The sequence below is a fragment of the Lithobates pipiens genome, unplaced genomic scaffold (genome assembly GCF_037356315.1).
Source record: "Lithobates pipiens isolate NorthernLeopardFrog02 unplaced genomic scaffold, aLitPip1_a1.2 Scaffold_25, whole genome shotgun sequence".
Classification (NCBI taxonomy): domain Eukaryota; kingdom Metazoa; phylum Chordata; class Amphibia; order Anura; family Ranidae; genus Lithobates; species Lithobates pipiens.
In genome coordinates this window covers 158,066,447-158,094,299 of record NW_027507787.1, presented here as the reverse complement: position 1 = coordinate 158,094,299, position 27,853 = coordinate 158,066,447, and the positions used below count along the sequence as shown (strand labels likewise).

General features: G+C 41.1%; 1 protein-coding gene across 2 annotated transcripts in view; it reads left to right on the top strand.

Annotated features, from left to right (window-relative positions):
- MXI1 (MAX interactor 1, dimerization protein) overlaps positions 1 to 27,853 on the top strand; it is a 47,879-nt gene that overhangs the window by 5,502 nt on the left and 14,524 nt on the right. The window contains exons 1-3 of one of the 2 annotated variants that reach the window (XM_077455067.1): positions 6,430 to 6,947; positions 15,164 to 15,284; positions 26,566 to 26,595. In XM_077455067.1, coding sequence (XP_077311193.1) covers positions 6,878 to 6,947; positions 15,164 to 15,284; positions 26,566 to 26,595 — 221 coding nt within the window. In that variant the 5' untranslated portion in view covers positions 6,430 to 6,877. Of the gene's footprint in view, positions 1 to 6,429; positions 6,948 to 15,163; positions 15,285 to 26,565; positions 26,596 to 27,853 lie in introns of those variants that run through there. The other variant, XM_077455066.1, reaches the window with a different exon arrangement.

The window sequence follows — 27,853 nt, the reverse complement described above, 5'->3', positions numbered from 1 at the left end:
TATAATACAGGATTTATATAGTGCTGACAGTTTGCACAGCGCTTTACAACATAAGGGCAGACAGTACAGTTACAATACAGTTTAATACAGTAGGAATCAGAGACTTGTTTTTTGTTGTTGTTTTTACTTCTTTGTTTTGTCAGTTTTGTATGTATGTGTTGTGGAAACTTTGTCCATCAATTGTGTTTATTTTGAAGCAGTCTCTTTGTTTGGTGTTTAGAACAACTTGTGAAAAGTTTATCTTTAGGAAAGTAAACTGAGTTGCAGCTGCTGTTTGCTGTAATGACAACAGGCAGGATTGTGTAGCTTCACCTAGGGGACCCGATCATCCCCTATCAGGTGCACCATGATCTCCTGATACACTTCCTGGGAACTCACATGCTTTGCACATGGAGACAGGCTGTGGTTTTCTATTGGCTGACCAGCAGGAGAAGGGGAAGGACCCATTGCCACTGCCAACCAATCGGGGGAAAGCTGGCTGTGTGATGTAATTGGTTGCTGGGCTAACATCTTGATGGGTGTGTCTGGATGGTTCTCTAAGCTGGTGACGTCACCTTTTGATTTAAAGCAACGGCACTTATTTACAATAGAGAAAGAACAAAAGACCTGTGGCTGGGACAATGTAAAGGCACAATGAATGAGCAATACTGTAACAGACTTTTTTTCTGGAGAGAAAGGAGACAGCAAATCTATAATTAACCCCAAAATAAATGAAATTTACAGTGACATTTTTGTGCAACACCTCTTGTGTATTCCATAATCACCCCCAAAAAAGGTTTTCGGGTCCCATCTAGAACAAACAAATCAGTTTCGGTGTCCCATTCATAGGGGGCGCACGGGCATAGCACCTAGGGGGCCCATCCTTAGGGGGTGCACGGGTATAGCAGCTAGAGGGCCCATCCATAGGGGCGCAAGGGCATAGCAGTTGCTCTCATTGTAAATGACACCCCAACACATTGTACAGTAGAGCGCAATGCACCTCATAATATATATCATGCATTGTGGTGTGCTGCCTTTTGAGAAAAATAGTTATATTCCCCTTTTTTTTAAACCATTGAGAGTTTATAAAATGATTGTGGTGCCTTAATGCAATGCATGTTAAAGCTCTGCAACAAATGCCCTTAATGCAAATGAGCCCTAAGTCCTGGTGACAATGTGGTTGGAGGGAAGCTTCAGAATGGCAAAGATGTTTTATTACATCTTATGTGAACAGACTGCCATTCCTCTTGAAGCTTTTAAATCCATACAGGAATCTGTTCCGTACTTGAGTTTCCCACCCAGACATTTCTAAATTGCACCAGCTACCCCGCTACCTCTTGCCTGTCAGCTGGCAATCTGGGAACCCCAGCTGTGATGCAACAGAGGAATTCCTAAACACACTCCTTGCCAGCTCCTGTTCTAAGTTCCACAGGCACCGGTCCGTCTCACACATGCTTTGAACGTTTTAAATGTTACTGGAAAACCGGGAATCGGAGATAGAGAGGTTACGCAGACTACAGGAAGAACACGCTCAGAGACCATGTGTGGTGCACTCTAGATTCTGGCTGCTGTGTATTAAATAAAAGTCAATTTAAAGAGAACCTGTAACTGTGAGGGACATCTGGGGTAAGGCTAGATTCACACCTATGCATTTTTAGTGCTTTTTGCAGTTTGCAGATTTGCACTACAGAACGTGTTCCATAGGAAACCATGTTAAATGGACTGTAGTGCAAAAAGCACTAAAAATGCATAGGTGTGAATCCAGCCTAAGAGAGGAAGATATTTTGCATGTGTGTGCATAGTAGTAGTATCGACTAGTGGGTGCTGTAGCAACAACCAGCTGGAACTGGAAACACCACAGATCAAATGTACATATTTTGCCAGCACACCACAGATTGTCAATTACATCCAAATCTTTATTGAGGCCTGGTTCACACCTTTGCAAGTTGCAGTTTGGATAATCCAGGTGCATTTTGTATTTTTCAATACATGTTTTTGATCCATTGAGGACTATGGAACCAAAAACCAGAAAAAAAGTCCCTGGCCCCTTCAATAAAATACACAGATGCGAACTACATCCATAGGAAAACTGAAAACACACTAAAAAATGCATAGGTGTGAACCAGGCCTGAAGAATGATCACATCATAGAAGACATAGTGCAACGTTCCACAGCCTCGCAGGACCCCTTCATCACATGTCTGACAAAGGGGTCCTGCGTGACTCTGGGACATTGCATTATGTCTTCTGTGATGTGATCATTCTTCAATAAAGATTTGGACGTAATTGACAATCCATGGTGTCCTGGCAAATGTGTGTGTGTGTGTGTGTATACATACACATACTTTTTCCACAAGACTTCTAAACATCACTGCTGCACTGATTGGTCCTCATGTAATCATGTTCAGTGCAGTAATACTCTAAACCCAGGTGCCTGATGACATCATCCAAGGGTGTGTCCTTGACAGCCTGGGCTCAGAGAAAGTGGGCTAAATGACACTGGCTGTCATTCAACCTGAAAGACTGAGGGCACCAGAGAAGAAGTACTGCAGAGGACAGCACTGAGTTAAAGAGGAAGTAACCCCTGCTGGGTTTTACTTCCTCTTTATTTCCCTGCATCGTATAGTAACCCATTATGTGTCACTTACCTGAAACCAAAGCCAGCAATGTCACTGCTGTCCCCACTAGCAGCGAGCGTCCATCTTCACCCCTCTTCCTTCCGGGGCCACAAACTCCAGCTCTGTCGCCGGAGTCACGTGACCTCACTGCACGGGAGCCACAAGTCATGGCATGAACTCTATTAGAAAGGGCACAATGTGCCCTTTCTAAAGTGTGCATGCACCGTAGTCATTGGTGCTTGGCTTTTTTGTAAATATCTCCTAGACTGTGGAGGTTTAGGAGATATTTCAAGCACCTACAGGTAAGCCTTAAAATAGGCTTACCTGTATGTAGGTAAAAGTAGTTGTACAGGGTGTACAACCACTTTAAAGTGGTTGTAAACCCTTACACACCACTTTTACCTACAGGTAAGCCTTATTATAGGTAGTGTAAATAGCTCCTAAACCTGCACAGTTTGGGAGATATTTACCATATACGCTTGCGCCAACGTCATTGGCGCATGCACACTAAAGAAAGGGCATGATCATGCCGTTTCTATAGGGACCTTGTCGTGATCATCGGCATTGCGTAACAGTGATGTTGCAGGATTTCGGCCAGTCACAGAGCTAGAGTCCACGGCCCCAGAAGGAAGAGGGGTGAAGATGGACGCAGCCATCAGCGGGGACATTGCATGCTTCGTTTGCGGGTAAGTGCAACATAATGGGCTAGTATGCGATGCATAATAGCCCATTATGCTTTTACTTTGCAGGGGAATAAAGAGGAAGTGAAACCCATCAGTGTTTACTGCCTCTTTAAAGGTTTTAATTTCAGCAAAATTGATAAATGATTTTTAATCTCACTGTTACTGGGCTATATATATTTTTTTGTAACTGGAAGCCAAAGCTGTAAGCTTTAAGTGAGCTTGTTGCTTTGTCCAAATCTTACGAACGTTCTGCTTTTTTGCACAACTGCAATGTTTGCTGGGTAGTATAAGTGGCTTAATTTTGCCTGTTGTCCATTCATTCTTATTAAAAGCAAGTTTTATAGCTTATTATATTATATAGTATGTTATTATAATATAAGAAATATTGTATTTATATTATTGTATTATTATATTTGCTGTAGTATATTTATATACAGCAAAAATTCACTTGTATTTTCTCATAGTACAATTTTAATTGTAGAAGAAATCATTTGCATTTATTGAGTAATTCTGTAAAACTTTACAACTGAGAAATCAGCCCTGTCTATGGATAACTGGATAATCTGAGTCACAGAGACACATAACACATTTCCAGGAAAACTGGGACTGAATTGGGGACAGTTGGCCAATTTATGATACTGATAGTTCCCCTTCGGTAACTTGATTGTGGTGGGTTGTACCTACGAGATAGAGACTTCTGGATTATAAATGCCGCTGTCTAAATAGAAAAGACAAACACATTTCTAATCAAACTTCCTTATTCTGACTATTCCAACTGTCACTAATGCCAGGAGTACACATGGGTGGTTTTTGGGTCATGATGTGTTCTGCTCATCCAGGGCATTGGAATCAGTGCCCCCAATATAGACTGAAAGGAAGACATCTGAATTTGATGCCATTTTATGCACCAGAAAGTATGGCTGTCCATAGACAAATTCATCCAAACTTCAACTAACTTGTACAATGCAGTGGGTATAGGACTGGGTATATAGGATTGTATGATAATTTTTATTTTATTTTATTTTTTTATAGTTGAACTAGATGGAATTGTGTCTTTTTCCAACCTGACTATGTAACTATGTAATAATGTAAATAAAATAAATCAATTAATCTCCCATGCCTATCATGGTTGTGCAATAAATAAATAAGTACATATATTAGTAAACATAATCCCTTAAAGTATAAAGGACAATTACAGAGGCCAAATCTCTTTAATAAAGGATACACAAAGCAAAAAAAAACTGGTTCACACTGAATGCAGCTTTGAAATCATGTCACTTCACTTGAAAACGCATGATTTCAAAGCATCATGTCAGTGCGACTTCAGGTACAACCTGGCTGACATCTGTGCGACTTCATGCATCATTCAGTCGCACCTGAAATTACCAAAAGTAGTGCAGGAACGACTTTTTCAAATCAGTGCGGCACCACAAAGTCGATGTCACACGATCTGAACAGTTCCATTGCTGACAACAGGGTGCGACCGGTGTGAACGAGGATTAAAACTGAAAATACACTGAAAAATGCATAGGTGTGAACCAGGCAAGATTTTTTTTTAGTTCAGTAGGCTTAAGCCACATACACACTATTAGATTTTCTGCCGATTTTTGTCTTCAGATTTACCAAAACCATATAATATGAGGTCAAACATTAAGAGTTTAAATTTGTATGCAATCAGGCAGGCCTGTACTGCACTACATGGTTTTGGTAAATCTGAAGACTAAAATCTGCAGAAAATTTAATATACATCCAGAATTTCCAACGGGAAATGTTCGATGTGACCGTGTGTATGCTCCATCGTTTATTTGTTGTCGGAATTTCCACACAAATGTTTGAGAGCAGATTCTCAAATTTTCGGACAACAAAACTTGTTGTTAGAAATTTCTGGGCATGTGTACACAAGTCTGACGCACAAAATTCCACGCATGCTCGGAATCAAGTACGAGTGGCGCACTGGCTATTGAACTTCCTTTTTATAGTCCCGTCGTACGTTCGGAATTTCTGACCACATTTGTGTGACCAAGTGTATGCAAGACAAGTTTGAGGCAACATCCTTCAGAAAAAAAATCCAGTTTTGTTGTTGGAAAATCCGATGGTATGTACGTGGCATTACAGTGTGTATGGAGTCTTAAGCCTCGTACACACGATCAGATTGCTGGCCAACAGAGCGTCAGACTTTTGTCCAAAGGGCATGTGCCAAGAATTTGTCTTGCATACCAACGGCACACAATTGTCAGCCAACAAACACGAACATAGTGACATGCTATGTGGAATTGCAGCTCTTGAGCGCCACCCTTTGGGCACCTTCTGTTAATATCGTGTTTGGTGATCATTGATTCTGAGCATGTGTTTGTACTTTGGACTTTTGTATGATGGACTTGTGTACACACGATACGAAAATCTGGCAACCGACAGTTGTCCGCCGAAAATTTACTAGCCTGCCATCCAACATTTGTTGGCGGAAAGTTGGACAACAATTGTCTGAAGGAGCTTACTAATGGTAAAGGATTTTAGGCCAACAGTCTGTCATCACAAAAGTCCCTGCTGAAAATCTGATCGTGTGTACGAGGCTTTACAGTCTTGGTTCGCACTACTGCGCGTGCGGGCATGCATTTGTTGTTTATTTATAAACGTCACGTGCAGGGTAGCCCATTCATTTCAGTGGGCTGCTTTACGCACAAGAAACGCAGACAAAAGTCCCTGACTCTTCAAAAAATGCACTGACCCGCATGCAGTTTGGTGCACACGAGGACGCACGCAATTAAAGATGCTTAGGGTGCATTGGCAATTAATGGCACCCCCACACTTTTGTGGCGCTATATAAATCCCATATAATAAAAATGCGCTGGTAGCACTAAATAAATTCCATATAATAATAATAATAAACCAAGAGTCCTGGCTGCAGACTGCTAAAGTGCTGAAGCTGCAGGATCAGCTTAACAGCCAAGCAAGTAGCAATTTTCCGAAGGTCAAGTTCGGTAGATTCAGAGATTCCTTGCTGTAGGTTTTCTTTGAGAAATATCAGGATTAAAAATGTTCTGGCTGTGATGGGGTTAAGTCTGTGGACTCGGCAGCTAAGGGGATGAAAAAACCACAACACCCAGCAGCCCTTGCAGCGAGCCCGTATGGGAGCAGCCCTCTCTGCCTTTGCTGCAAGAAGTAAACAAACTGGTCTGTGTGTCAATGCAGGCTGGAGCTTCACATGATCCTCTGCTGCAACTCCTTCCAACTTTATCTCCTTTTTTTCTTTTCTTTTTTTTTCAATTCCTTCTTCCTTCTTTTCCTGCACCGCAGACCATTTCACGCCTGCCGTCACCTTCTCGCCTTCCCTTTTTTTTCCTTTTTTTGCATTTGAGATCTGATTAGCTGCCTGGCTAGGGCCCTGTCTGCTTTGCAAAACTTCTTGAAGACAATTTGTCAAAACCTTATTCCCAGATCCATCGAATTCTGCAAGACAGCAGAATTTATTCCATCCCTTTAAGTCACCCACTTTGAACATTTTGTTTCCTTCACGCTTTAGCGTGGGCATTTTAAGGACAAAAAAAGAAAAAAATTGGATTTTTTTTTGAGGGTTGTATTAAAAAAAAAAAATCGTGCGATGGATTGCGTGATGTTAAATATTCAAGCGCTTTTAGATGCCGCAGAGTATTTGGAAAGAAGAGAGAGAGGTAATTGTTTATTATTGTACTTTATTTATTTATCTTTTTTGCCTGTTTGTTATGTAAATCAATGGAAAACCATGGCTTGGCCTAGAATTGAAAGCTTATTGAAAGCTTATTATTTGTGTATTGACGGATTTTGTGTGATGTCATAGTGGATTGTGAAGGTACAGCTCTCGTTTGTTGTGCAGAGAGACACTCTTGGTATTCATTTCACCAATATGTACCTGTTCTGATTTATTTATTTTTTTATTAAGATTTTTCTTCATGAATTATAAAACACAAAATGGTCGGTCTAGAGATATTTAAAAGAATTTCATGGTGTCTTAATTAGAACTAGATGGATTTTCCCCTCCATCAGAGGGTTTTTGAAAAAGGAAATAGCATTCAAAAAAAATTAACGGTTTGACTGCCTTCCTCGGGAAGATTGTGAAAAATACTTTATTTTTTCAACTTGTTGATTCCGACTTGAAAAAGATTGAACCCTAAGGCTTTTTTTTTTTATTTCTGCATGAACAAATCAAGAACTCATCTGTATCTATACAATAATTTGTTTTAAAAACAAAAATTTCTGTAGTACATATTTAAAATCACTGTAATATATACCTTCAATTGCCTGTATAGTCAGATTTATTTTTTCCTGGATAAAGTAGGATAGTATTAGAACCTCTATTAGGTTTTCATTGCTATAGGATAAGGAATAGAAGTGCAGCTTCATGTTTGAAGTCCAGAAAAAATATTTTATTGCGGAAGAAATTCATATTTTATAAGTAAATTATATATATATATATATATATATATATATATATATATATATATATATATATATAATTATTATTATTCGTTTTTTTGGGGGGAAAATAATATTTTATATGGAAATAAGATTTTATTTAGGCCAGGGTAAAGCCAACATGTTTCAGGTTATTAAAGTCCCACTTCTTCAGGGCTATAAACATAAAATCATAAAAATATAATCAGTGACATGTTTAAAACAATATTAAAATATTTACAATTCCCAAATATGGATTAATATAATCATGTTCTAAAAAATGATTCTTGACATGTATATATATATATATATATATTTTATATTATTTATTTATATGATATATAAAGCCTTATTTGTGAATTTTTAATAGTGTTTTAATGTAGTTTTAGATACATTGTTGATAATATTCATGGTTTCATATGTTTATAGCTCTGAAGAAGGTTGACTTTCAAACCTGGAGACACGTTGGCTTTTCCTTGGTCATCTTACATTTTGTATTCCTTATCTTACATTTATGTTTTTCTAGGACCATCCACAGAGGTTCTAGGAGAAAAAGAACTGTCAGTTGGCTACAATACAAACCCTATGACCTTTAGAATATTAAAGGAGCAATCCAGCACTACTCACCAATAAGGTTTTCATTGCTGTCCGTGTCGCCAACAAAACAAGAGGTGAATCTTCCAATGAAAACACCTGTTGTGGTTACAACTGACAAGGAGGGTAATTAACCTCAGTATAGTCAGGCATCCTTTCACTTCCTATCATGTCTGGGAGACAGGAAGTGAGGAGAAATCTATCCAATGGGGGACAGATAACCAAAAAACAAACAAACAGGAACTATGGCCTGTCCCTATTTTTAGCCAAATAAGAAAAAGGGCATTAAATACACTTTAACCATTTACTGACTGCCGCAAGACTATATATGTCCTGATTTTGAAGAGGGATATAATGGTAACGGCAGCAGCTGCTGCCACAACTGAAGTATCCATCTCTTAAGGCCGCGGTTCAGTTAACGATAATGGTGGTCTCTGTGGCAGGACCCCCCCTCCCGCCGCTCTTCCGTGCCCTCCGCCGCTTACTGGCGATCGGCTCATTGTCGTGGCTGGGTTGGGAGACGAGTGATGCTAAGATGGCCCCCACTCATCTCCATACCATAGAAGGGCGGAAGCGACGTCAAAACGTTACTTCTGCCCATACGTCTTAAAGAGACATTTTTTTGTTGTCATTTTTTCAAATGACAACATTTAAAAAAAAAAATTTTTTTTATTGCATTTAAAGCGGGATTTCACTGTGGAAAAAAATATTAAAAGCCAGCAGCTACAAATACTGCAGCTGCTGACTTTTAATAAATGGACACTCACCTGTCCCGGGGTCCAGCAATGCCAGCAGCCGAGGCCGATCGATCACTCGGCTCTCGGCTGCTGCCGCCACTATACTAGGTGAGGGAATCAGGAAGTGAAGCGCTGCGGCTTCACTTACCGGTTCCCTACTGCGCATGCGCGAGTCGCGCAGCGCAATAGGAATTGTCCGCGCTTTCTCTGGGACCCGTGCGTGTCCCAGCAGACAGCGAGCAGGGACAGGAAGAGGCATAGACTCCCTGTCTTTGACAGGTATCTGCACCCCCCTCCCCCCTGAAAGGTGCCAATTCTGACACTGGAGGGGGGAGGGTTCTGATGAGCTGAAGTTCCACTTTAGGGTGGAACCCCGCTTTAAGTCCAAATATGAGATCTGAGGTCTTTTTGACCCCAGATCTCATATTTAAGAGGGCCTGTCATGCCTTTTTCTATGAAGGGTTGTTTGCATTCCTTGTAATAGGAATAAAAGTGACCCATTTTATTTTTTTTTATAAAAAACTGTGTAAAAAAATAAAATAAAAAAAATAAGAAAACTTTTTTAAAGTGCCGTATCACGACTAGCTCGGGCGCAGGAGCGAACGCATACATGAGTAGCGCCCGCGTATGAAAATGGTGGTCAAAACCACACATGTGAGGTATCGCCACGATCATTAGAGTGAAAGCAATAATTCTAGCCTTATACCTCCATGCAACCTGTAGAATTTTTTAAACGTCGCCTATGGAGATTTTTAAGGGTAAAAAGTTTGACGCCATTCCTCAAGCGGGCGCAAATTTGAAGCGTGACATGTTGGGTATCAATTTACTCGGCGTAACATTATCTTTCACGATATTAAAAAATTGGGCAAACTTTACTGTTGTCTTATTTTTTTATTCAAAAAAGTGCATTTTTTCCAAAAAAAAGTGCGTTGTAAGACCGCTGCGCAAATACGCTGTGACAAAAAGTATTACAATGACCGTCATTTTATTCTCTAGGGTGTTAGAAAAAAATGTATCGTTTTTGGGGGTTCTAAGCAATTTTCTAGCAAAAAAACATGTTTTTAACTTGTAAACACAGAGTCTGAAAAAGAGGCCTGATGGTTAAAGTGACTTGATATGGCTTTATTCTTCTTGCTGTGCCATATTTTCACAACAGCATTAATAAAGGGATTGCTTTAGTAAAGGTAAATAGGCTGCTCTCTTGGCAGGGGATTTTTTCCCTTGGTTTAGTGAAAGAGTTTTGCTGACTTCCATCATATAATCACGTGCAAGCAAAAATTAATTTTATTTTTCTTTCCTTGCATGTGATTGGGTATTCTTTGGAAAGTGAATTATTACCGCATTTATTAAACTAAGTGAAAATTCCTTTGCAAAGTGAACAGCATATTTGCCTTTAGTGATTCAACCCCCCAAATCTCAGCCACATAGAGAGTTCATTGCTTTCAGTCAGACCTGACTGGTAGACTTGCATTATAATAAGAGTGCCAATGTGCGGCACTGCTAGGGCAGAAGCAGAAGAGTAGTCTCAATATGTAATGAGTAGATATGGTTGCCCCCATATACATATAAAGATAAACTTTACATTCAAACAATGTTTTTAAAACATCAATGCACATTAATATTATTTCTGTAAATATGTTGTATTTTGTATGATTTAAAAAAAAAATTCAGGACAAAAATTCACTTTCAGAACAATAATACTAGCTTTTTATTTATTATATATAAACTTCATACTTACATTTCCATTAATCAGCGAGAAGTTGCTTCAGAGTTCAAGCAACCCACTTGCTTTCAACTTAAAGTGGAACTACACTCCATCTAAACACCAAAAAACACTATTTAACGCATTTTTAATATTTAAATTAAACTCCCTCATCCATCCATGCTTTGTTTGGCTGAGAAATCACTGTGAAAAAGCAACCCCCTAGCATTTCTGGCTGTGGCCATCTTTAGTAAGGGCAAATGGTTAATCTAACATTTACTTCCTGGAATCCAACTGCCCTTAGCTCAGGCGTGCAGTCAGGTGGTCCATCCATGTCTTTGTGCTTTATTTGGCTGATAAATCACTGTGAAAAGCAACCCCTAGCATTTCTGGCTGTGGACATCTAGAGTAAGGGCAGATGATTCATGTAACAGTTACTTACTGGAATCCATCTGGCCTTAGCTCAGGCATGCAGGCAGGAGGCTGTGCAAACCTGCCCCCTCTCCCGAAACTCCTGAGACGTATGAAATCTTTTGGCTGGGTCTGGAAATCAGGACGTAACTGAAGAAATGTAAAAATAAAAACTTAAAACAAGTAAATATGATATACTTTGCAATCTATTTACTAATGCTAGCAGCATAAGGATTAAAAATAGACAATGCTGATTGAGAGAGTACATTTCTGCTTTAGTAAATTGGAGAATTGTCTTTTTCTTCTTCACTGCCCTCCCCCTCCCCAATTTACCTTCTGACTTCATAGTGCCATAAAAAGTTTCAGAGAGTGTACCCCTGCAAGCAAACAGCTCCTCTCTTTTGGAAACTCACAATGCGCTTTGAGGCTAGTGTTATTTTTACAAATTGTGATTTGTAAAATATATCTTTGTAACTGTTCATAGAAAAAAGCTTTTAAAACCAGTATAAAAACCCACAACGATAAAATCTGTGTGTATATGCAGTAAAGCATGCTTGTAATACTCACTTAACCTAAGGAGTTAAGCCTCTGCAGTGTTTGATCCTGTCTTCTCTGATCCTCCCCTTCTTCCACAGTCTCCAATCAATCCCCTGGTAAGACAGAGCCTTTGGGGGTACTCTGCACATGCTCAGTTTGGTGTGTAATGCTAGAACCTTTTTTTTTTTAAAGATAATTACATTTCTATGTTCTGTGTACTGTGGGAGACCACATATAGTGAATGCAGGCTCCTGGGTTTAGTAACAGTGTAAATGAAAAATCAAATGCAACCAATTTCCATTTTTGGAGGATTATTTTGCCACCTTGTCTTGTTCCTTGTATTTTGTTTTCCTTTAACATTCCTTTATATATATATATATATATATATATATATATATATATATATATATATATATATATATTCTATATTTTATTTTATAAAACATTTTTTCTACAAATAAACAGACATCATTCAATTGCATGCATATCAAAAATATAACATACCACAATTCGGTTCTATTTTAGGGGTAAATATACAAAATCTTTAAAGTCACATTGCTTATTTTATAGTAATGGTATAGACTTTGACCTCTGCCATCTTAGAAAAAAAAAATACCATTCCTATTATTTTGTAAAGCTCCGTAGAAACTGCAGGCCTTATTTAAATCCTGAATATTATTATTAATAATAATAATTGTAATAATAATCTAAACAAGAAAAATCAAATTTCCCTTTAGAAATGTAATTCATGAAGCATTTTACGTTTTACCATTCTTTCTTTAGCAAATGCAGGAACCCATGTAATTGCATCTAGCAGAACATTATTTGTTAACAATAAAACTGGATACACACTATACAATTTTCTTTAGATTTTTCTTCCTTTAGATTTACCAAAACCACATAATATGAGGTTAAACCTTAAGGCCTCTTTCACCCGAACGATCCCTTCAGATCCGCCTGTCAGTTTTTCAGGCAGACCTGAACGGATGCTCCATAGACCTCTATGGAGCATCGGATGTCAGCGGTGACATGTCCGCTGACATCCGACCCACTCCGATCCGAAAAAGAGGAGGAAAAACCTACTATCGGATTGGGTGGCGATGGACTCTGTGGTCCCTCGTCATACGATCTCCCATAGGAGAGAGCGGCGCTCTGACAGGTCCACCCCTGCGCAGTGTGCAGAGACGGATCTATCATCTTCCTGCTCAGCGAGGATTGACAGAGCGATCCCCGCTGAGCAAGCGGATGTTCATGGGCCGGATCATCACAGATCCGTTCCGTGAGAAAGAGGCCTAAGAGTTTGTATGCAATCAGGCAGGCCCTTGCACTACATGGTTTGGTAAATCTAAAGGAAATCCGACAACAAAAGTTGTATAGTGTGTATGGGACTGAATTCTTTCTGTAGTTGCTGATCGGACCTAAGCCCCATACACACTTGATGTTCTGCATATATTTGTCTTCAGATTTACCAAAACCATATAATATGAGGTTAAACCTTAGGAGTTTCCATTTGTATGCAATCAGGCAGGGCCTTGCACTACATGGTTTTGGTAAATCTGAAGACAAAAATCTGTGGAAAATCTAATAGTGTGTATGGGGTCTGAAGCCTCCTACACATGATTGGATTGTTGGCCAACAGAGCGCAGACTTTTGTCCGAAGGGCGTGTGCCAGGAACTTGTCTTGCATACAAACGGTACACAGTTATCAGCCAACAAACACGAACGTAGTGACGTACTGCATTGAATTTCAGCTCTTGTACGCCACCCTTTGGGTATCTTCTGCTAATGTCATGTTTGGTGAGCATTGATTCAGAGCATGTGTGGTTGTACTTTGGACTTGTGTACACACGATACGAAAATATGACAACAGACCATTGTGCGCTAAAAATGTACTAGCCTGCCATCCAACATTTGGACAACAATTGTCTGAAGGAGCGTACTAACGGTCGGATTTTAGGCAAACAGTCTGTCATCACACAATTCCCTGCCGAAAATCCGATCGTGTGTACGAGGCTTTAGAGTTTGTTTGACCTCATATTATATGGTTTTGGTAAATCTGAAGACAAAAGTCTGCAGAAAATCTAGTGTGTATGGGCCTTAACTCAGAGTTTTGGGAGTATTTTGATGTTTTACACCAAACAAAACTGTATTCGTGCAAGTAAATATTTTGGATCATTTGCTTTAATGCTGGATCACACAACAATATGGCAGTACGACTGAGGTCAGGACTCTGACATGACCATTTAAATATCTTGCCATTGTCTTTACCACTTATGGACCGGCTGCCTTCATTTTATGGTGGCACTTGGAAGAGGAATATCGCTGTTATGGCAGCAGCTAGCTACCATAACTCCAGTATCCTCTTCTTCTCCGGGGGGTGGTCCGTTTTCAGATAAAAGTGGTCTTAGCGGGGGATTCACTGTAAGATCACTTTTATGGGGGGCAGGAGAGGGGCCTCCCCTCCCTCCGCACTCCGGTGCCCTTCACCGCTTACCGGAACCGCCGGCAACAGCGGAGGCGATTGCATCCTCTCCCCTCTGTGGTATGGAGCTGAGTGAGGGGAAGATGGCCCCCACTTGGCTCCATGCCAGGGTGGAAGCAACGTCAAAACATCACTTCCGCCCACAGCCCTTAAAGAGACATTTTTATTTTTTATTTTTTTCAAACGACATTTTTTTTTAATTTTATTAAATTTTTGTGTAAATATGATATTTGAGGTCATATTTAGGAGGTCCTGCCATGCTTTTCTTTCTATTACAAGGGATGTTTACATTCCTTGTAATAGGAATAAAAGTGACACAATTTTCTTTTTTTAAATGACAGTGTAAAAATTAAAAATAAAGAGTAAAATAAATAATAAAAAATAAATACATTTTTTTTAGCACGCCCTGTCCTGCCGAGCTCACGTGCAGAAGTGAACGCATACGTGAGTAATGTCCGCATATGAAATCGGTGTTCAAACCACACATGTGAGGTATCACCACAATCATTAGAGTGAGAACAATGATTCTAGCCCTAGACCTTCTCTGTAACTCAAAGCATGCAACCTGTAGAATTTTTTTAAACATCGCATATGGAGATTTTTAAGGATAAGTCTGTTGCCATTCTACGAGCGGGCGCAATTTTTAAGCGTAACATGTTGGGTATCAATTTACTCGGCATAACATTGTCTTTCACAATATAAAAAAAAAATTGGGGTAACTTTACTTTTGTCTTATTTTTTTAATTCAAAAAAGTGAATTTTTTCCCCTAAAAAGTGTGCTTGTAAGACCGCTGCACAAATACAGTGTGACATAAAGTATTGCAATGACCGCCATTTTATTCTCTAGGATGTTCGGAGGAAAAAAAATGTTTGGGGTTTTAAGTAATTTTCTAGCAAAAAAAAAATATATATTTTAACTTGTAAAGAATAAGTTTGAAAAATAGGCCCAGTCTTAAAGTGGTTAATATTTATTTTTTTCCCCTCTATTTGCAGAATGTGAGCACGGGTATGCTTCCACGTACCCCTCACCAGACGACTCAGATCTTCTTAGATTAAAGTCCAGGAGGCTGAAATCGAAGAGGTGTAGTAACAGCTTAGGAAGCAGCACAAACAGGTATTGTGACTTTTATGATACTCTATTGCAAACACGGCCCTGCCGCTGCAAAGACATTTGTTGAGGATTTTGTTTAAGCCCGTGTGTCTTAAAAGATCTTTTCAATTAGGCTGGCAGAAAATCCAAATCTAAATCCTGGCTCCCTTCCAAACCCCCCCCCCCCCCCCCACCCCCCAAAAAACAGCTCTGTACCCAACGCTGGTTTCCACCATCTGACAGCTCCTTCTCCTCCAGCTACTAAATAAACAAAGAGGTGGGGCCCCCCGGTGACATCAACGGTTGACTCTGCCCCCTCATGATGTCATCAATCCAGGATGTCGAGGTTGACCCATGTTGAGCGCATGTGGCCTGGTATGGTTCGGGGGGGGGGGGGGGGGGGGGTGAACGTCACTCCCTCATTTCTCCCCTTTCCTGGCCTGTCAGGCTGCTCAAAACTAGTGATGTGATTCAGAAGCATTCACATAGAAGGCAATGAGCCTGGAATTCGCATCTGAACCGCTCCGCAGTGCCCAGAAAACGCACACAACTCTTTTTAAATTCACACTGCAGATGCACTGCATATATGTGAACAGCTTCAATGAAAAACTATGTTGTGTCACATGTCATGCGAATCAGATGCGGTTCAAAATGCATCCAATTTGCATATATGTGAACCGAGCCTTAAGAATGTTGTATTGTCTAGAAAAGGTGTTATGGAGCAGACAACCAATCTATGTAAAAGGCGCCAATCTTTTCACCCTGCTGGTAACAAAATAAAGTCCCCCAATTTGTATACAGGCATACCCCACTTTTAAGTACACAATGGGGTTTATTTACTAAAGCTAGAAAGTGCAAAATCAGGTTCAGTTCTGCATAGAATCCAATGAGCTTCTAACCTCAGCTTGTTCAATTAAGCTTTGGTAATAAAACTTGGAAGTTCATTGGTTTCTATGTAGAAGTGAGCCTGATTTTGCACTTTCTAGCTTTAGTAAATAAACACCATTGCGTACTTAAAAGTGGGGTATGCCTGTAAAATACAGTTGAGCTGCAGCAGTTTTGCCCAGTTTGGCTTCAAGTAAAATTGAAAGAATTGATGGATCTTCAGGCCTTTGCTGCCCAAATATTGTTTTCACAAAATGGGACGTTTTCACAGCCATGAGAAAGACGAGATTCAGCGTCTGCCAACCTCCTTTGTGTACCTTCACTTGTTTCGCTGTTTCCTGTTTTCTTAATTCTCAGCGAGAGACTAAATTTAAGCCTCCCGTGGCTGAGAATAGGGTAAGCAGACAGGAAGTGACATCGGCGGGCAGTAAAGATGGAAGAACGCGAAGGAATCTTGTATTGTCTGTGCAGAATATTTTCCCTTTGGGGGATTTTGACATTTATAATGGGAATGGATGCTGTGTCTATCACTAGATAAAAAGAGGATATCCTGGACAACGTCTCTTTTTTTTGTTTCTTAGGAAGCTTTAGACATTTTTTAATTGACTGCTTTTTATTAACAATTGATGCTTCCTCACACAGCCCTCACACCTGCTAGACTGCGAACTCTCTTTGAAAATAATTTTTGAAATGTCAGTAACCATGCATTAAATCCTCTTAGCCCTTGTACACACGGTCGGACATTCCGACGGAAAATGTCCGATCGGACCGCGTTGTCGGATAATCCGACCGTGTGTGGGCTCCATCGGACAGTTTCCGTCGGAATATCCGACTGGCAAAGTTTTAAAGCTGGGCTATAAAATTTTCCAACAACATGATCCGATCATTTGTAGAGAATTCCGAAAGTGCCACGCATGCTCAGATCAAATTACGAGACCAAAGCTATTGGCTACTAGCCTGGACGTAGTCCCGTCGTAACTAAATAACGTCATCATGTTACGAACGATCTGATTTTCCGTCAACTTTGTCCAACCGTGTGTATGCAACACCAGTTTCGGACAAAATCCGTCAGACAAAATCCGACGGATTTTGTTGTCTGAATGTCCGAACGTGTGTACAAGGGCTTAAAGTGGTTGTAAATCGCAGGTAATTAAAAAAAAAATTACCTGAAAACGAAAACCCTTCATCGCCACAATGTCAACACTGAGACGGCTGACATTATCCCTTGGTCTTCCTTCCGGGTTTGCGGCCTTCGGCTACATTAGTGTCGGGGGGGCGTGATGACTTCACTTCCACGCATGCGCGCTGGAGCTGCCGTTTCCGACATGGGCTCTGAAGGTCTGGCACTCTAAGCGAGACCTTCGGAGCGCATGTGCCGGTGATGTCATCGGCTGCATGCACTCTGAATATCTCCTAAACTGTGCAAGTTTAGGACATATTCACAGTACTTACAAGGTAAGCCTTATTATAGGCTTGCCTGTAGGTACAAGTGGTAGTACAAATTTTACTACCACTTTAAGCCAGCCACCAGGGCTTGCTGTTAAAGTGATTGTAAGGGGGGTTTTTTTGTTTTGTTTTTTAAATAACAAACATATAATAATTACCTCCACTGTGCAGTGTGTTTTGCACAGATTGGCCCCCGATCCTCGTCTTCTGGGGTCCCCCGAGGGCTCTCGCGGCTCCTCCCCACATCAGATAACCCCCCAGGAGAAGCGCTCTCCAGAGGGGGTTACCTTGCGGCGCACTCGTGAGTCCAGCATTCGTGTCCATAGACGCCGAATGTATGATTCGGCCCCGCCCCCTGGTGGTTGCGTCATTGGATTTGATTGACAGCAGCAGGAGCCAATGGCTGCGATGCTATGAATTTATCCAATCAAGAACCCCCTGCAGAGAGACAGCGTGTCCCTGCCGGGTCAAGTTCCAGGGCTCAGTTAAATAAAATGGGGGGCTGGGGGGCTGGTCACTGACAGGTGTTTTTTCATCTTAATACATAGGATGCATTAAGGTGAAAAAACACCAAGGTTTACAACCCCTTTAAAGATCAGCCTACCTAACAGAGCCCCCCCCCCCCCCCCCGAAAATATCAAATTATATTTTTGCTAAAAATACATTACAATCATTATGATATTTTTTTCCTGCCTTTAAACGCCCCTCTGTGTTAGCCTATGGGGGTTATTTACTAAAGGAAAATCCACTTTGCACTGAAAGTGCACTTGGAAGTAAAGTTGCTGTAGATCCGAGGGGGACATGCAAGGAAAATAAAAAACAGCATTTTATCTTGCACATGATTGGATGATAAAATCAGCAGAGCTTCCACTCATTTCAGATCTACAGATCTACCCCTTAGATTTAGAGCGACTGCACTTCCAAGTGCACTTGCAGTGAAAAGTGGATTTGCCTTTCGTAAATAACCCCCTATGTGTCCATGCACAGGCATTGAGAGGCAGAAAAAAAAAATGTTCAGGAGAGGAGTGATTTGCTGCAAAAAAAGCCCAAACAACCTAAACACGTTTAGCGTTTAGTGCTTGAGCAGTCATTCATTTCAAAGGCCAGAATATATTAATATCCTGGACCATAAATGAACGAAAAAAACACTTGACACGCCTAAATACATTTGAAAAAACACAGCTTTAGGCATGTTTTTAATGCTGCTTTCCCCTGCCAGAAGAAAAGCGTTTTAGAAGAGTTGCAGTGTGAATGAAGCCTTAGGAATGGGTTGAGGCAATTTGAATAAGCAGAATTGTCACTCAAGTGGAAGGTCCACTTTAAGGATCTGCCAAAAACAGTCTTTCAATTTGCAATTTTAATTAATTTACAAAACCAGACTGAAATTAAGCATATTGACATATGTATGGCCAACATTCGAACATTTCAAGAATAACTAGCACAGGTTCCAAAATCCTCAGCAGAACTCCGATCCTGAAAATTCTTTTAGACTGGCAGTTTCGGAGCCACTGTGAGGGCGGCGTACATTTCTACATGCAACAGTTGACCCCACGCTTGCTTTTGCTTGACCAGCTGCTTAACACATTATGGCGAGCAATTGCTGCAGCAAATCCATGCATGACTTTAGAAAATTCCTGGCTTAGTAATCTTTTCACTCACAGCCTAGCTAAAAATAACTGGTTAGATTGTTATTGCCACCTCTGACCTTATAAACTCCCTCTTAAAAGCCAAGGCACCCAAAGCCGGTAGCTGTCATTGTCCAGCCCTGGAACTAGTGCTGCTACTGTGAACTAAGCACTGATGGATGAGATGGTTGGAAGGATAAGCTATCATAGGCCACCATGATGGGTTCTCTTGGAGGAACAAATGAAGAAGTCAAGTCAAGCAGACAATGGCTAATATAAGGGGGTTATTTAATGTCGAGGTATAGATTGGTGACAAGGGCTGACATGCGCCAGTGCAAAAGACCCTGTTCATTGATTGGGCGACATCACCGAGCAGAGTGTAATGTGTAGTTATAAAGGGGCACAGGGTAGAGGCGGATGCATGTTGAGTTAATGAAGGGCTGCAAGAGCCAATCAAGGTGGTGGGTGGGAAGGTTTTCGAGGATCTCCATTATAGACAGTCTAATGGTCTTAACCATCCCCTCCAGAGAGTAGTGCACGTCATTGGGTAAGGCTGACCATACATTATACAATCTTGTACAATTTACCTTTAGATTTACCAATATATATATATATATATATATATATATATATATACACACATACATATTACCATAATATGAGGTCAAACATAAACACTTTCAATTTGTATGCTATCAGGAAAGCCTTTGCACTACACTGAGGAAGGTAAATTAAAAGGAAATTGAATATGCAAATTGTATAATGTATGGCCAGCTTTAAGCCAGCCATAGATGAATCTCGGCCAGTTCAGCAGGGACCAACCAAGATTTGAACCATGTATGGGCAGGCTGATTGTACCCAAGTTGATCGCTCGATCAGCTTGGGTACAACCAGCATGTTTGATTTCTGTATATACGCTTACTGCCAGTGGGTAACCATTGTATTCTGCCATCCGGGAATTAATGAAAATTGTATAATGTATGGGCAGCTTTAAGCAAGCCATAGATGAATCTCGGCCAGATCAGCAGGGACCAACCAAGATTTGAACCATGTATGGGCAAGCTGATTGTACCCCAAGTTGATTGATCGATCAGCTTGGGTACAACCAGCATGCTGGATTCCACTATATATATACGGTTACTACCAGTACCAGTGGGTAACCATTGTATTCTGCCGGCTGGGAATGCTCCCTGCTAATGTCCCCCCCCCGCTGGCAGAATACAATAGTGCAGCTGGAGGCATTCCCCCATCATTGCTGACTGTGTTGATGGGGGGAATCAAGCAATTTTCTTTCTGTCCACCAATGGTGACAGAAAGAAAATTGTATCACTTATGGCCAGCCAATCTATTTGCTGATCTCAGCTGGTAAATTGTATCCAACCTTGAGTTTCCCTATGAAGTCACGTAGCAGAGGACCCTACAGGAGCCGGTGTTCTGCCTAATAGAGTCCGGCCATCCATATGTGTCCGCTCCGTACTGCGCATGCGCAGTACGGAGCAGACGAAGCTTCGGAAAATCTCCGAAGCTGAACGGCGCCTGCGCCGTGAGTGGAGGAGGTAGCCCCACTATCCAAGCGGACATAGGGTTTAGAATTTTAGAGGGCCCCTCGCTTCGCTCGCCACGCTTCGGGCTCGGCCTCGCTGCACTCGGCTCTTTTTTATTCTAACTCTATGTCCACTTGGATAGTGGGGATAGAACCTGGACTCACGGCGCAGGCGCCGTTCGTCCTCGGCAATTTTCGGAATCTGTGCTCCTGTGTACTGCGCATGCGCAGTACGCAGAGGACAGCATCTGATGGAGGACCCTATTTGACAAGACACCGGCATACATGTCTGGTTAAGAGGCTGACTAGGCTATTGACTGATTGCTGCTTGTAATGAACCCATCGGTCACGCACCTAGTTGGCCCACTGGGTACATGAAATGCGAAGCAGCTAAGTTGGATTCTGTCCTTTTGAAAACTCTTGTATTGCACTTTACAAAACTATAAACTGCAGAACGATAAATGGGCACCTACACAGCCAGCATCACCAATGTAATATGAAAGTAAGCTCCAGTTTGAATAGTATAAGTCAAGAGAGGGTCCCATTACTGCTATTACAGCATATCGAAACCCAAGAACAAAAGTATATTATATTGGCTAGGTTCACGCCAGTGTGGGTCAGGAACGTGCGCATTTTCCAACATGCACAGAAATTATTAAAGGCACCTCTGCACATGCACCTAAACCATGGTGCCACAACACCATGCTCTTCGGTATGGCATGATTTTGCAAAAAGGTCAGGGACTTCATGCATAGGGCAGCCCATTGAACTGAATGGGCTGCCATACACGCAGCGTGTGAAAAAGCGCACGGAAACGTGCATGGTTCGTCACAAGCACAATTGTGAAACTAGCCTGAGATGTAGTGGCTGCATTCGTTTTGTTTTTTCAGGCTTTTGTTCATCTTTATTTTCTCCTTGGGACCCTACCTGTAACAAACTTCCTCTCTTAGGGTGCCAACATTCACTCGACACGCGTATATATGAGCATTCTAGCACAGGACTACCATAACCTCTCTGTTCCTTTTAACATAGAGAGAATGGGTTCTGTAGTCCTCAGAAATAGCTGTAAACATTGTAACTAAAATAAAAGCAGCACAGACGGAGAACACAGAAAGTTAGGAGCTCACAGGATTTTTTTGTATTTATTGAAAATGCTTTTGTATTTGTATTTATTGAACATGCTTTGCTGTTTTTTTTTTTTTTTTTTTACCTTACTCTGGATCAACTGCGGGTATAGGATTGTGTATACAAGATTGTATGATTCCCCCCCCCCCCCCCCCTTTTTATTGGTTGAACTGGATGGACTTGTGTCTTTTTTCAATCAGACTAAAACCCCGTACACACGATCCGAAAATCGGACGACAGATCGTCTGTTTTTTTTTTTGTTTGTTTTTTTGCATGCAGTCAGATAAGGAACATGAAGAGTTTACTAAAGTTACAAAAATGTTCATACGACAGAATAAAAAATCGGATGTGTTGTAGTGTATTTGCATTGTATTTTTGGACAACAACTGTACTGATTAAACAAAAATCGTATGATCTCGTATTGTACTAGAATCATTTTTCTGCTTGTCCGATCAGATAATATCAGATGAACTGTCGTGATCTGCTCTCGAAAGCTGTGTTTTAACGATCCGATTATTGTGCAATCGCTTCGAAAGTGGTATTTTTTGTACGATTTTGTGATTGTGTGTACAGGCCATAAAGAGGAACTGCAGCCTGCTCACATAATTTGTAATAAAAACATGTTTGCCATTCTGAAGCTTCCCTCCAACCACTTTGCATATTATTTTATATATATGGTGATTCTGTACTTGCCAAATATGATACAGAAATCTCCCTCCACTGAGTCTGGCTGCAGCCATTTTTACTGTGGGCAGCAGAAGCTGCTACCTGTTCACTTTTTGGATTTACAGAGGTACACCTCCAGCCATGCAGCTTTCATTGGCCCTCTTATGACTCATCCCCCCTTTCTGGCAAATTCTCAGGAGAGTGAAAGCTGTACATGTCATAAGCAAAGGCTTTGTACCAGACAAGAAACAGGAAGTGGGCTGTATAAGGGATTTACTGGAAGAAAAAAAAGGTTTTACTATCCAAAGTTAAAATAACAAGGGCAAAAGATTTAATAAATGGAAAGTTTAAAAAAATGACTGAAGGTCCACTTTAACTATGAACATTTATTACAAAACACATTTAGTGGTATATTTAACCGACAAAAAATGCCAAATAAAAGAAGTTGGTTGTTTGGATTTTAAAAGACGTTCAAAGTAATAGCAACATATTTTAAAAAAATGTAGAAAATCAAACATTAACATGCCTGTTGTAAAGGGTTAAAGTGCAGCCGTAGAGGATTGCAGGCCCTTTAGTGACAGCGTTTTTTATGGGAGCTCCAGCAAACTAATTCCAGATGGGAGATAATCCGGGCCCAGCAGTGACGTCCATGTTCCAATCTGCTGTGCCGTGTTCAGGCAGTTCTGAGAGTCTCCCTTCTGTAGGTGCAGCAAACAAATCTCTTCAAATGTCAGACATTTCATGTAAAATTTAGAAAACACTTTTCTGCCATTGGAAACCATGATGGAGCTCTTAGCATACTGCCTGCCACAGAAACTTGTGTGCTGCCCCAGATTGGTGGGGCTTTGTGCTGTGCTGTGGGGGAAGGGGAGGCGCACAACAATTTGGCAAGCAGATGTAAATAAGTGTGGCAGTGAAGGAATATAGACCATGGCCATTCGTCAGATTTTTCTTTCCTTTAATGCGTAAATTGAAACATACATTTAGATTGGTTGCTAGATGGTACTGCACAGCTTGTGTCCCCTGGCCAACCAATCACAAGAGGAAAAATTGATTCAACAGATTGAATTATTCTCTCTCTCTTCTAAAGTGTACAGATGAAACACATATGTATATGGGAGTCATTGTATCTGGGAAAGGATTAGTTCGTTTTCCCATCCAGTCAGTTAGCAGAAGCAAAAAATATTGACTTTCTTCCTTTCTCTCTCTCTCTCTCCCCCTCTTTCTTTCTTTCTCTCTCTCTCGCTCTCTCTCTCTCTCCCCCTCTTTCCTTGTTCCCCCCTCTCTCTCTCTCTCTCTCTCTCTCTCTCCCCCTCTTTCTTTCTTTCTCTCTCTCGCTCTCTCTCTCCCCCTGTTTCCTTGTTCCCCCCCTCTCTCTCCCTCTCCCTCTTTCCTTGTTTCTCGCTCTCTCTCCCTCTTTCCTTCTCTCTCTCTCTCTCTCTCTCTCTCCCTCTTTCCTTCTTTCTCCCTCTCTCTCTCCCTTGTTCCTTTCTTTCTCTCTTTCCTCTTTCTTTTTCTCTCTCTCCCTTCATCTTTTCTTTCTTTCTCTTTTTCTCCCCCTCTTTCTTTCTTTCTTTCTTTCTTTCTCTTTCTTTCTCTCTCCCCCCCCCCCTCCTTCTCTCCCCTCCCTCTCTCTCTTTTTCTCTCTCTCCCTTCCTCTTTCCTTTTTTCTTTCTTACATTCTCTTTCTCTCTCTTTCTTTCTTTGTTTCTCTCTCTCTCCTCCCCTCTCTCTCCCCCTCTTTCTTTCTCTTTCTCTCTCCTCCCCTCTCTCTCCCCCTCTTTCTCTCTCTCCTCCCCTCTCTCTCTCTCTCCTCCCCTCTCTCTCCCCCTCTTTCTTTCTTTATCTTCCTCTCTTTCCCCCTCTTTATCTCTCTCTCCTCCCCTCTCTCTCCCCCTCTTTCTCACTCTCTCTCTCCCCCTCTTTCTCACACTCTCTCTCTCCTCCCCTCTCTCTCCCCCTCTTTCTCTCTTTCCTCCCCTCTCTCTCCTCCCCTCTTTCTCACTCTTTCTCTCTCTCTCTCCTCCCCTCTCTCTCCCCCTCTTTCTCTCTCTCCTCCCCCCTCTCTCCCCCTCTTTCTCTCTTTCTCTCTCTCCCCCACTTTCTGTCTTTCTCTCTCTCCTCCCCTCTCTCTCCCCCTCTTTCTCTCTTTCTCTCCCTCCTCCCCTCTCTCTCTCCCCCTCTTTCTCTCTCTCCTCCCCTTTCTCTCCCCCTCTTTCTCTCTCTCCTCCCCTCTCTCTCCCCCTCTTTCTCTCTCTCCTCCCCTCTCTCTCTCCCCCTCTTTCTCTCTCTCCTCCCCTCTCTCTCCCTCTTTCTTTCTCTCTCTCTCTCTCCCTCTCTCTCTCCCTCTTTCTTTCTCTCTCTCTCTCTCTCCCTCTCTCTCTCCCCTTTCTCCCTCTTTCTCTTCCCACCTCTCATCTAATCAATTAAGTAATATTGTGCCAATATTGATATAAACTACCACTACTTTATTTTACATGGTGTCTGTTTTCAGAAAATATATAATGTTGAGGGGCTTTATGTAATCTTCATGCCTAAAATGATTTTTTAAATATAAACCAAAAATGGCTTTGAGCGGTGAAAGTATTAAAGCTTAGATGAGAATTTAGCGATGCATACACTTTAACTGCAATAATTTTCTTTTTTTAATATATCTGTGTGGTGTGCAGCTTTAAGCGTACTACAGTCTGACCACCCCGAGCACGCCGTCCCCCTCCCTTCCTGTTATTTCGCTCGGTTGTAACCTCAAGTGAACTTTTTGTACCATACAAGAACTCCTGAGTCACACACAGTGCTCAGCACAGATAGGGCTTAACCCCTTCACAGGGAGGATGTTCATTTCGGAGTTCCTACACCGCAAAGCAAAAATTGTACTTTGTAATAATGACACAAATAGTTTTTGGGGGTTTTCTGAGCTGTGAAATGCTTTGCACTACTTAATACTCAGCTGAGCTCAATAAACTAAAATTCAAAGTTGATGTAAATCCAATCACTTAAACTTCATATCGGCTTTAACAGATTCATTTAAAGCGGAACTTCAGTAATGTTTTCAACGTTCCATCTATTAAATCTTCTGCCCTTGTTGTTTTTAACTTTGGATAGTAAAACATTTTTTTTTTCTGCCAGTAAATTCCTTATCCCTTTCATGGCTAAGCCATTTTTCTGACATTTGGTGTTTACAAGTTAAAATGCGTATTCTTTGCTAGAAAATTACTTAGAACCCCCAAACACTATATGTATTTTTTAGCAGAGAATCTAGAGAATAAAATGGCGATAGTTGCAATATTTTATATCACATGGTATTTGTGCAGCGGTCTTTTAAACGCAACTTTTTTGTGAAATCAGAATAAGCTATTTCAATACATGAGAGGAGCCTGTAAAACTGAACAAGACAGAAGGAAAGGCTAGAGTCCCCCTTTAAATCTGCATCTTTCATTAAAATAACCTTTGATGACAGGGTGGGTGAGGGTGACAACTCATATTCCCCCATGTGACATTGCTCCTGCGTTGTCACCCTGTCATATGAGCTTATGATGGAAATTACACAGGCATGGTCCACAGTTGTCACCATCAGGAAACCTTCCCTAAGAAATAATACAGCCATTGCTGGGGTGCATGGAGACAATAAGCTGCTGCAGGGGATTAGCAGCACTGACATGTAACAAAGGATAAAAAATAGGAGAAAACTGACATTTTATTAAAAACATGTCAATTATCTATGACAGGGATATGCAATTAGGGAACCTTCAGCTATTGCAGAACTACAAGTCCCATGATGCATAGCAAGATTCTGACAGCCACAAGCATGACACCCAGAGGCAGAGGCATGATGGGACTTGTAGTTCTGTAACAGCTGGAGGTCCGCTAATTGATCTATGATATACAGTGCGTTAGCAAGCTAAATGTCATTATTTAGGGTTTATGTCTATGTCTACTTTAAATTTATTGTTAAATAATCTTGTATTGTCACAATTTGTTCTATAGTGTTATTAATATGTTATTATTGCCTTTTCAGGTCAACACACAATGAATTAGAAAAAAATAGGTAAGCCTAATTTTACTCTATGTGTTCAATTTGTGGATTATCTTTTTTTAATTATTATCATTGATGATGATGATTATTATTATCATTTTGCTATTATTATTATTATACAGTATTTATATAGCAGCTCTTTACAATATTTAATTCCTAATAAACAGGTTCAGTGACCTGACCTGTGACGTGTTGCTATGGGTTACAGCGCTGGGCACATCATTTCTGACCCTTGCACTTCTCTAATGACATCTTGTTCCTGCTGTCCCCTCAGTGCCATGGGAATGTGTGGGCAGTGGAAGCGAGGGGCCCGGGGCCAGGACGGGGAGGATGATGGTCTTGCTTAGAATTAGGGAGGGCTAATGGGATGTAGGAGGTTTTAGGAATTTGCCAGTCAGGGGTCACAGGATTTATTCCATTGACTCTGCTGTTTTATTGGCTTGATTGTTGCTATAAAGGACATGTTTTTTCTAATCTTGGTTCAGGGGAGATCAAATTATGATAACAGATGGCTGAAGGCTCCCATGATAATTTGCACCAGGAAAACACTGAGTCCCCAATATACACTGTCACACACTTGTGAGACAAGATGGCTGTGCCCATCTGTTTAAAGGAGTGAGACCTTGTTCACACAGGAGTGCTTAAAGTGGAACTTTGTCCATAACAACTTGATAAAAAATAATGTTCTTTAGCAAGAAACACACATTCCACATTAATATTGATGTTACCAAAATGAGTATGTGCTATAAATTGCCTCCGGCATTGCTCCTGGTTCTTCTTGCTGGAGACTGCCATTTTGCTGAAACCCAGAGCCCCTGAACAGCAGTAAATCATAAAGTAGAACTAAACCCATCGGATTTAACAGTTTCAAAAAACCGTTACATACCTGGAATGCCCTCAACCAAACTGTCAAACTGCCATAGCTGACCACATGTGCAGAACCATGGCAATTGAAGATCCTTGGCTGTAAAGGATAGGAGGGTTTAATTCCACTTTAAGGCTGTCAGCAGATTGGCCTCTACAAACTCGTCAGTGCCTAAAAATGCCTAAAAATGGAGAGCAACTGAGCATGTGCAGAGCAGGGTGAAACAGTGAGATTGATTTACTAAAGGCAAAAAGACTACACTTGTGCAGGTGCAGTTGCTCCAGAGCTTAGTAAATGCGGTAGAACTCTTCTGACTTACATCATCCAATCATGTGCAAGCAAAAATGCAATTTTTCATTTTCATTGCATGCGATTGGGTGTTATTTGTAAAGTGAAGCTTTACCT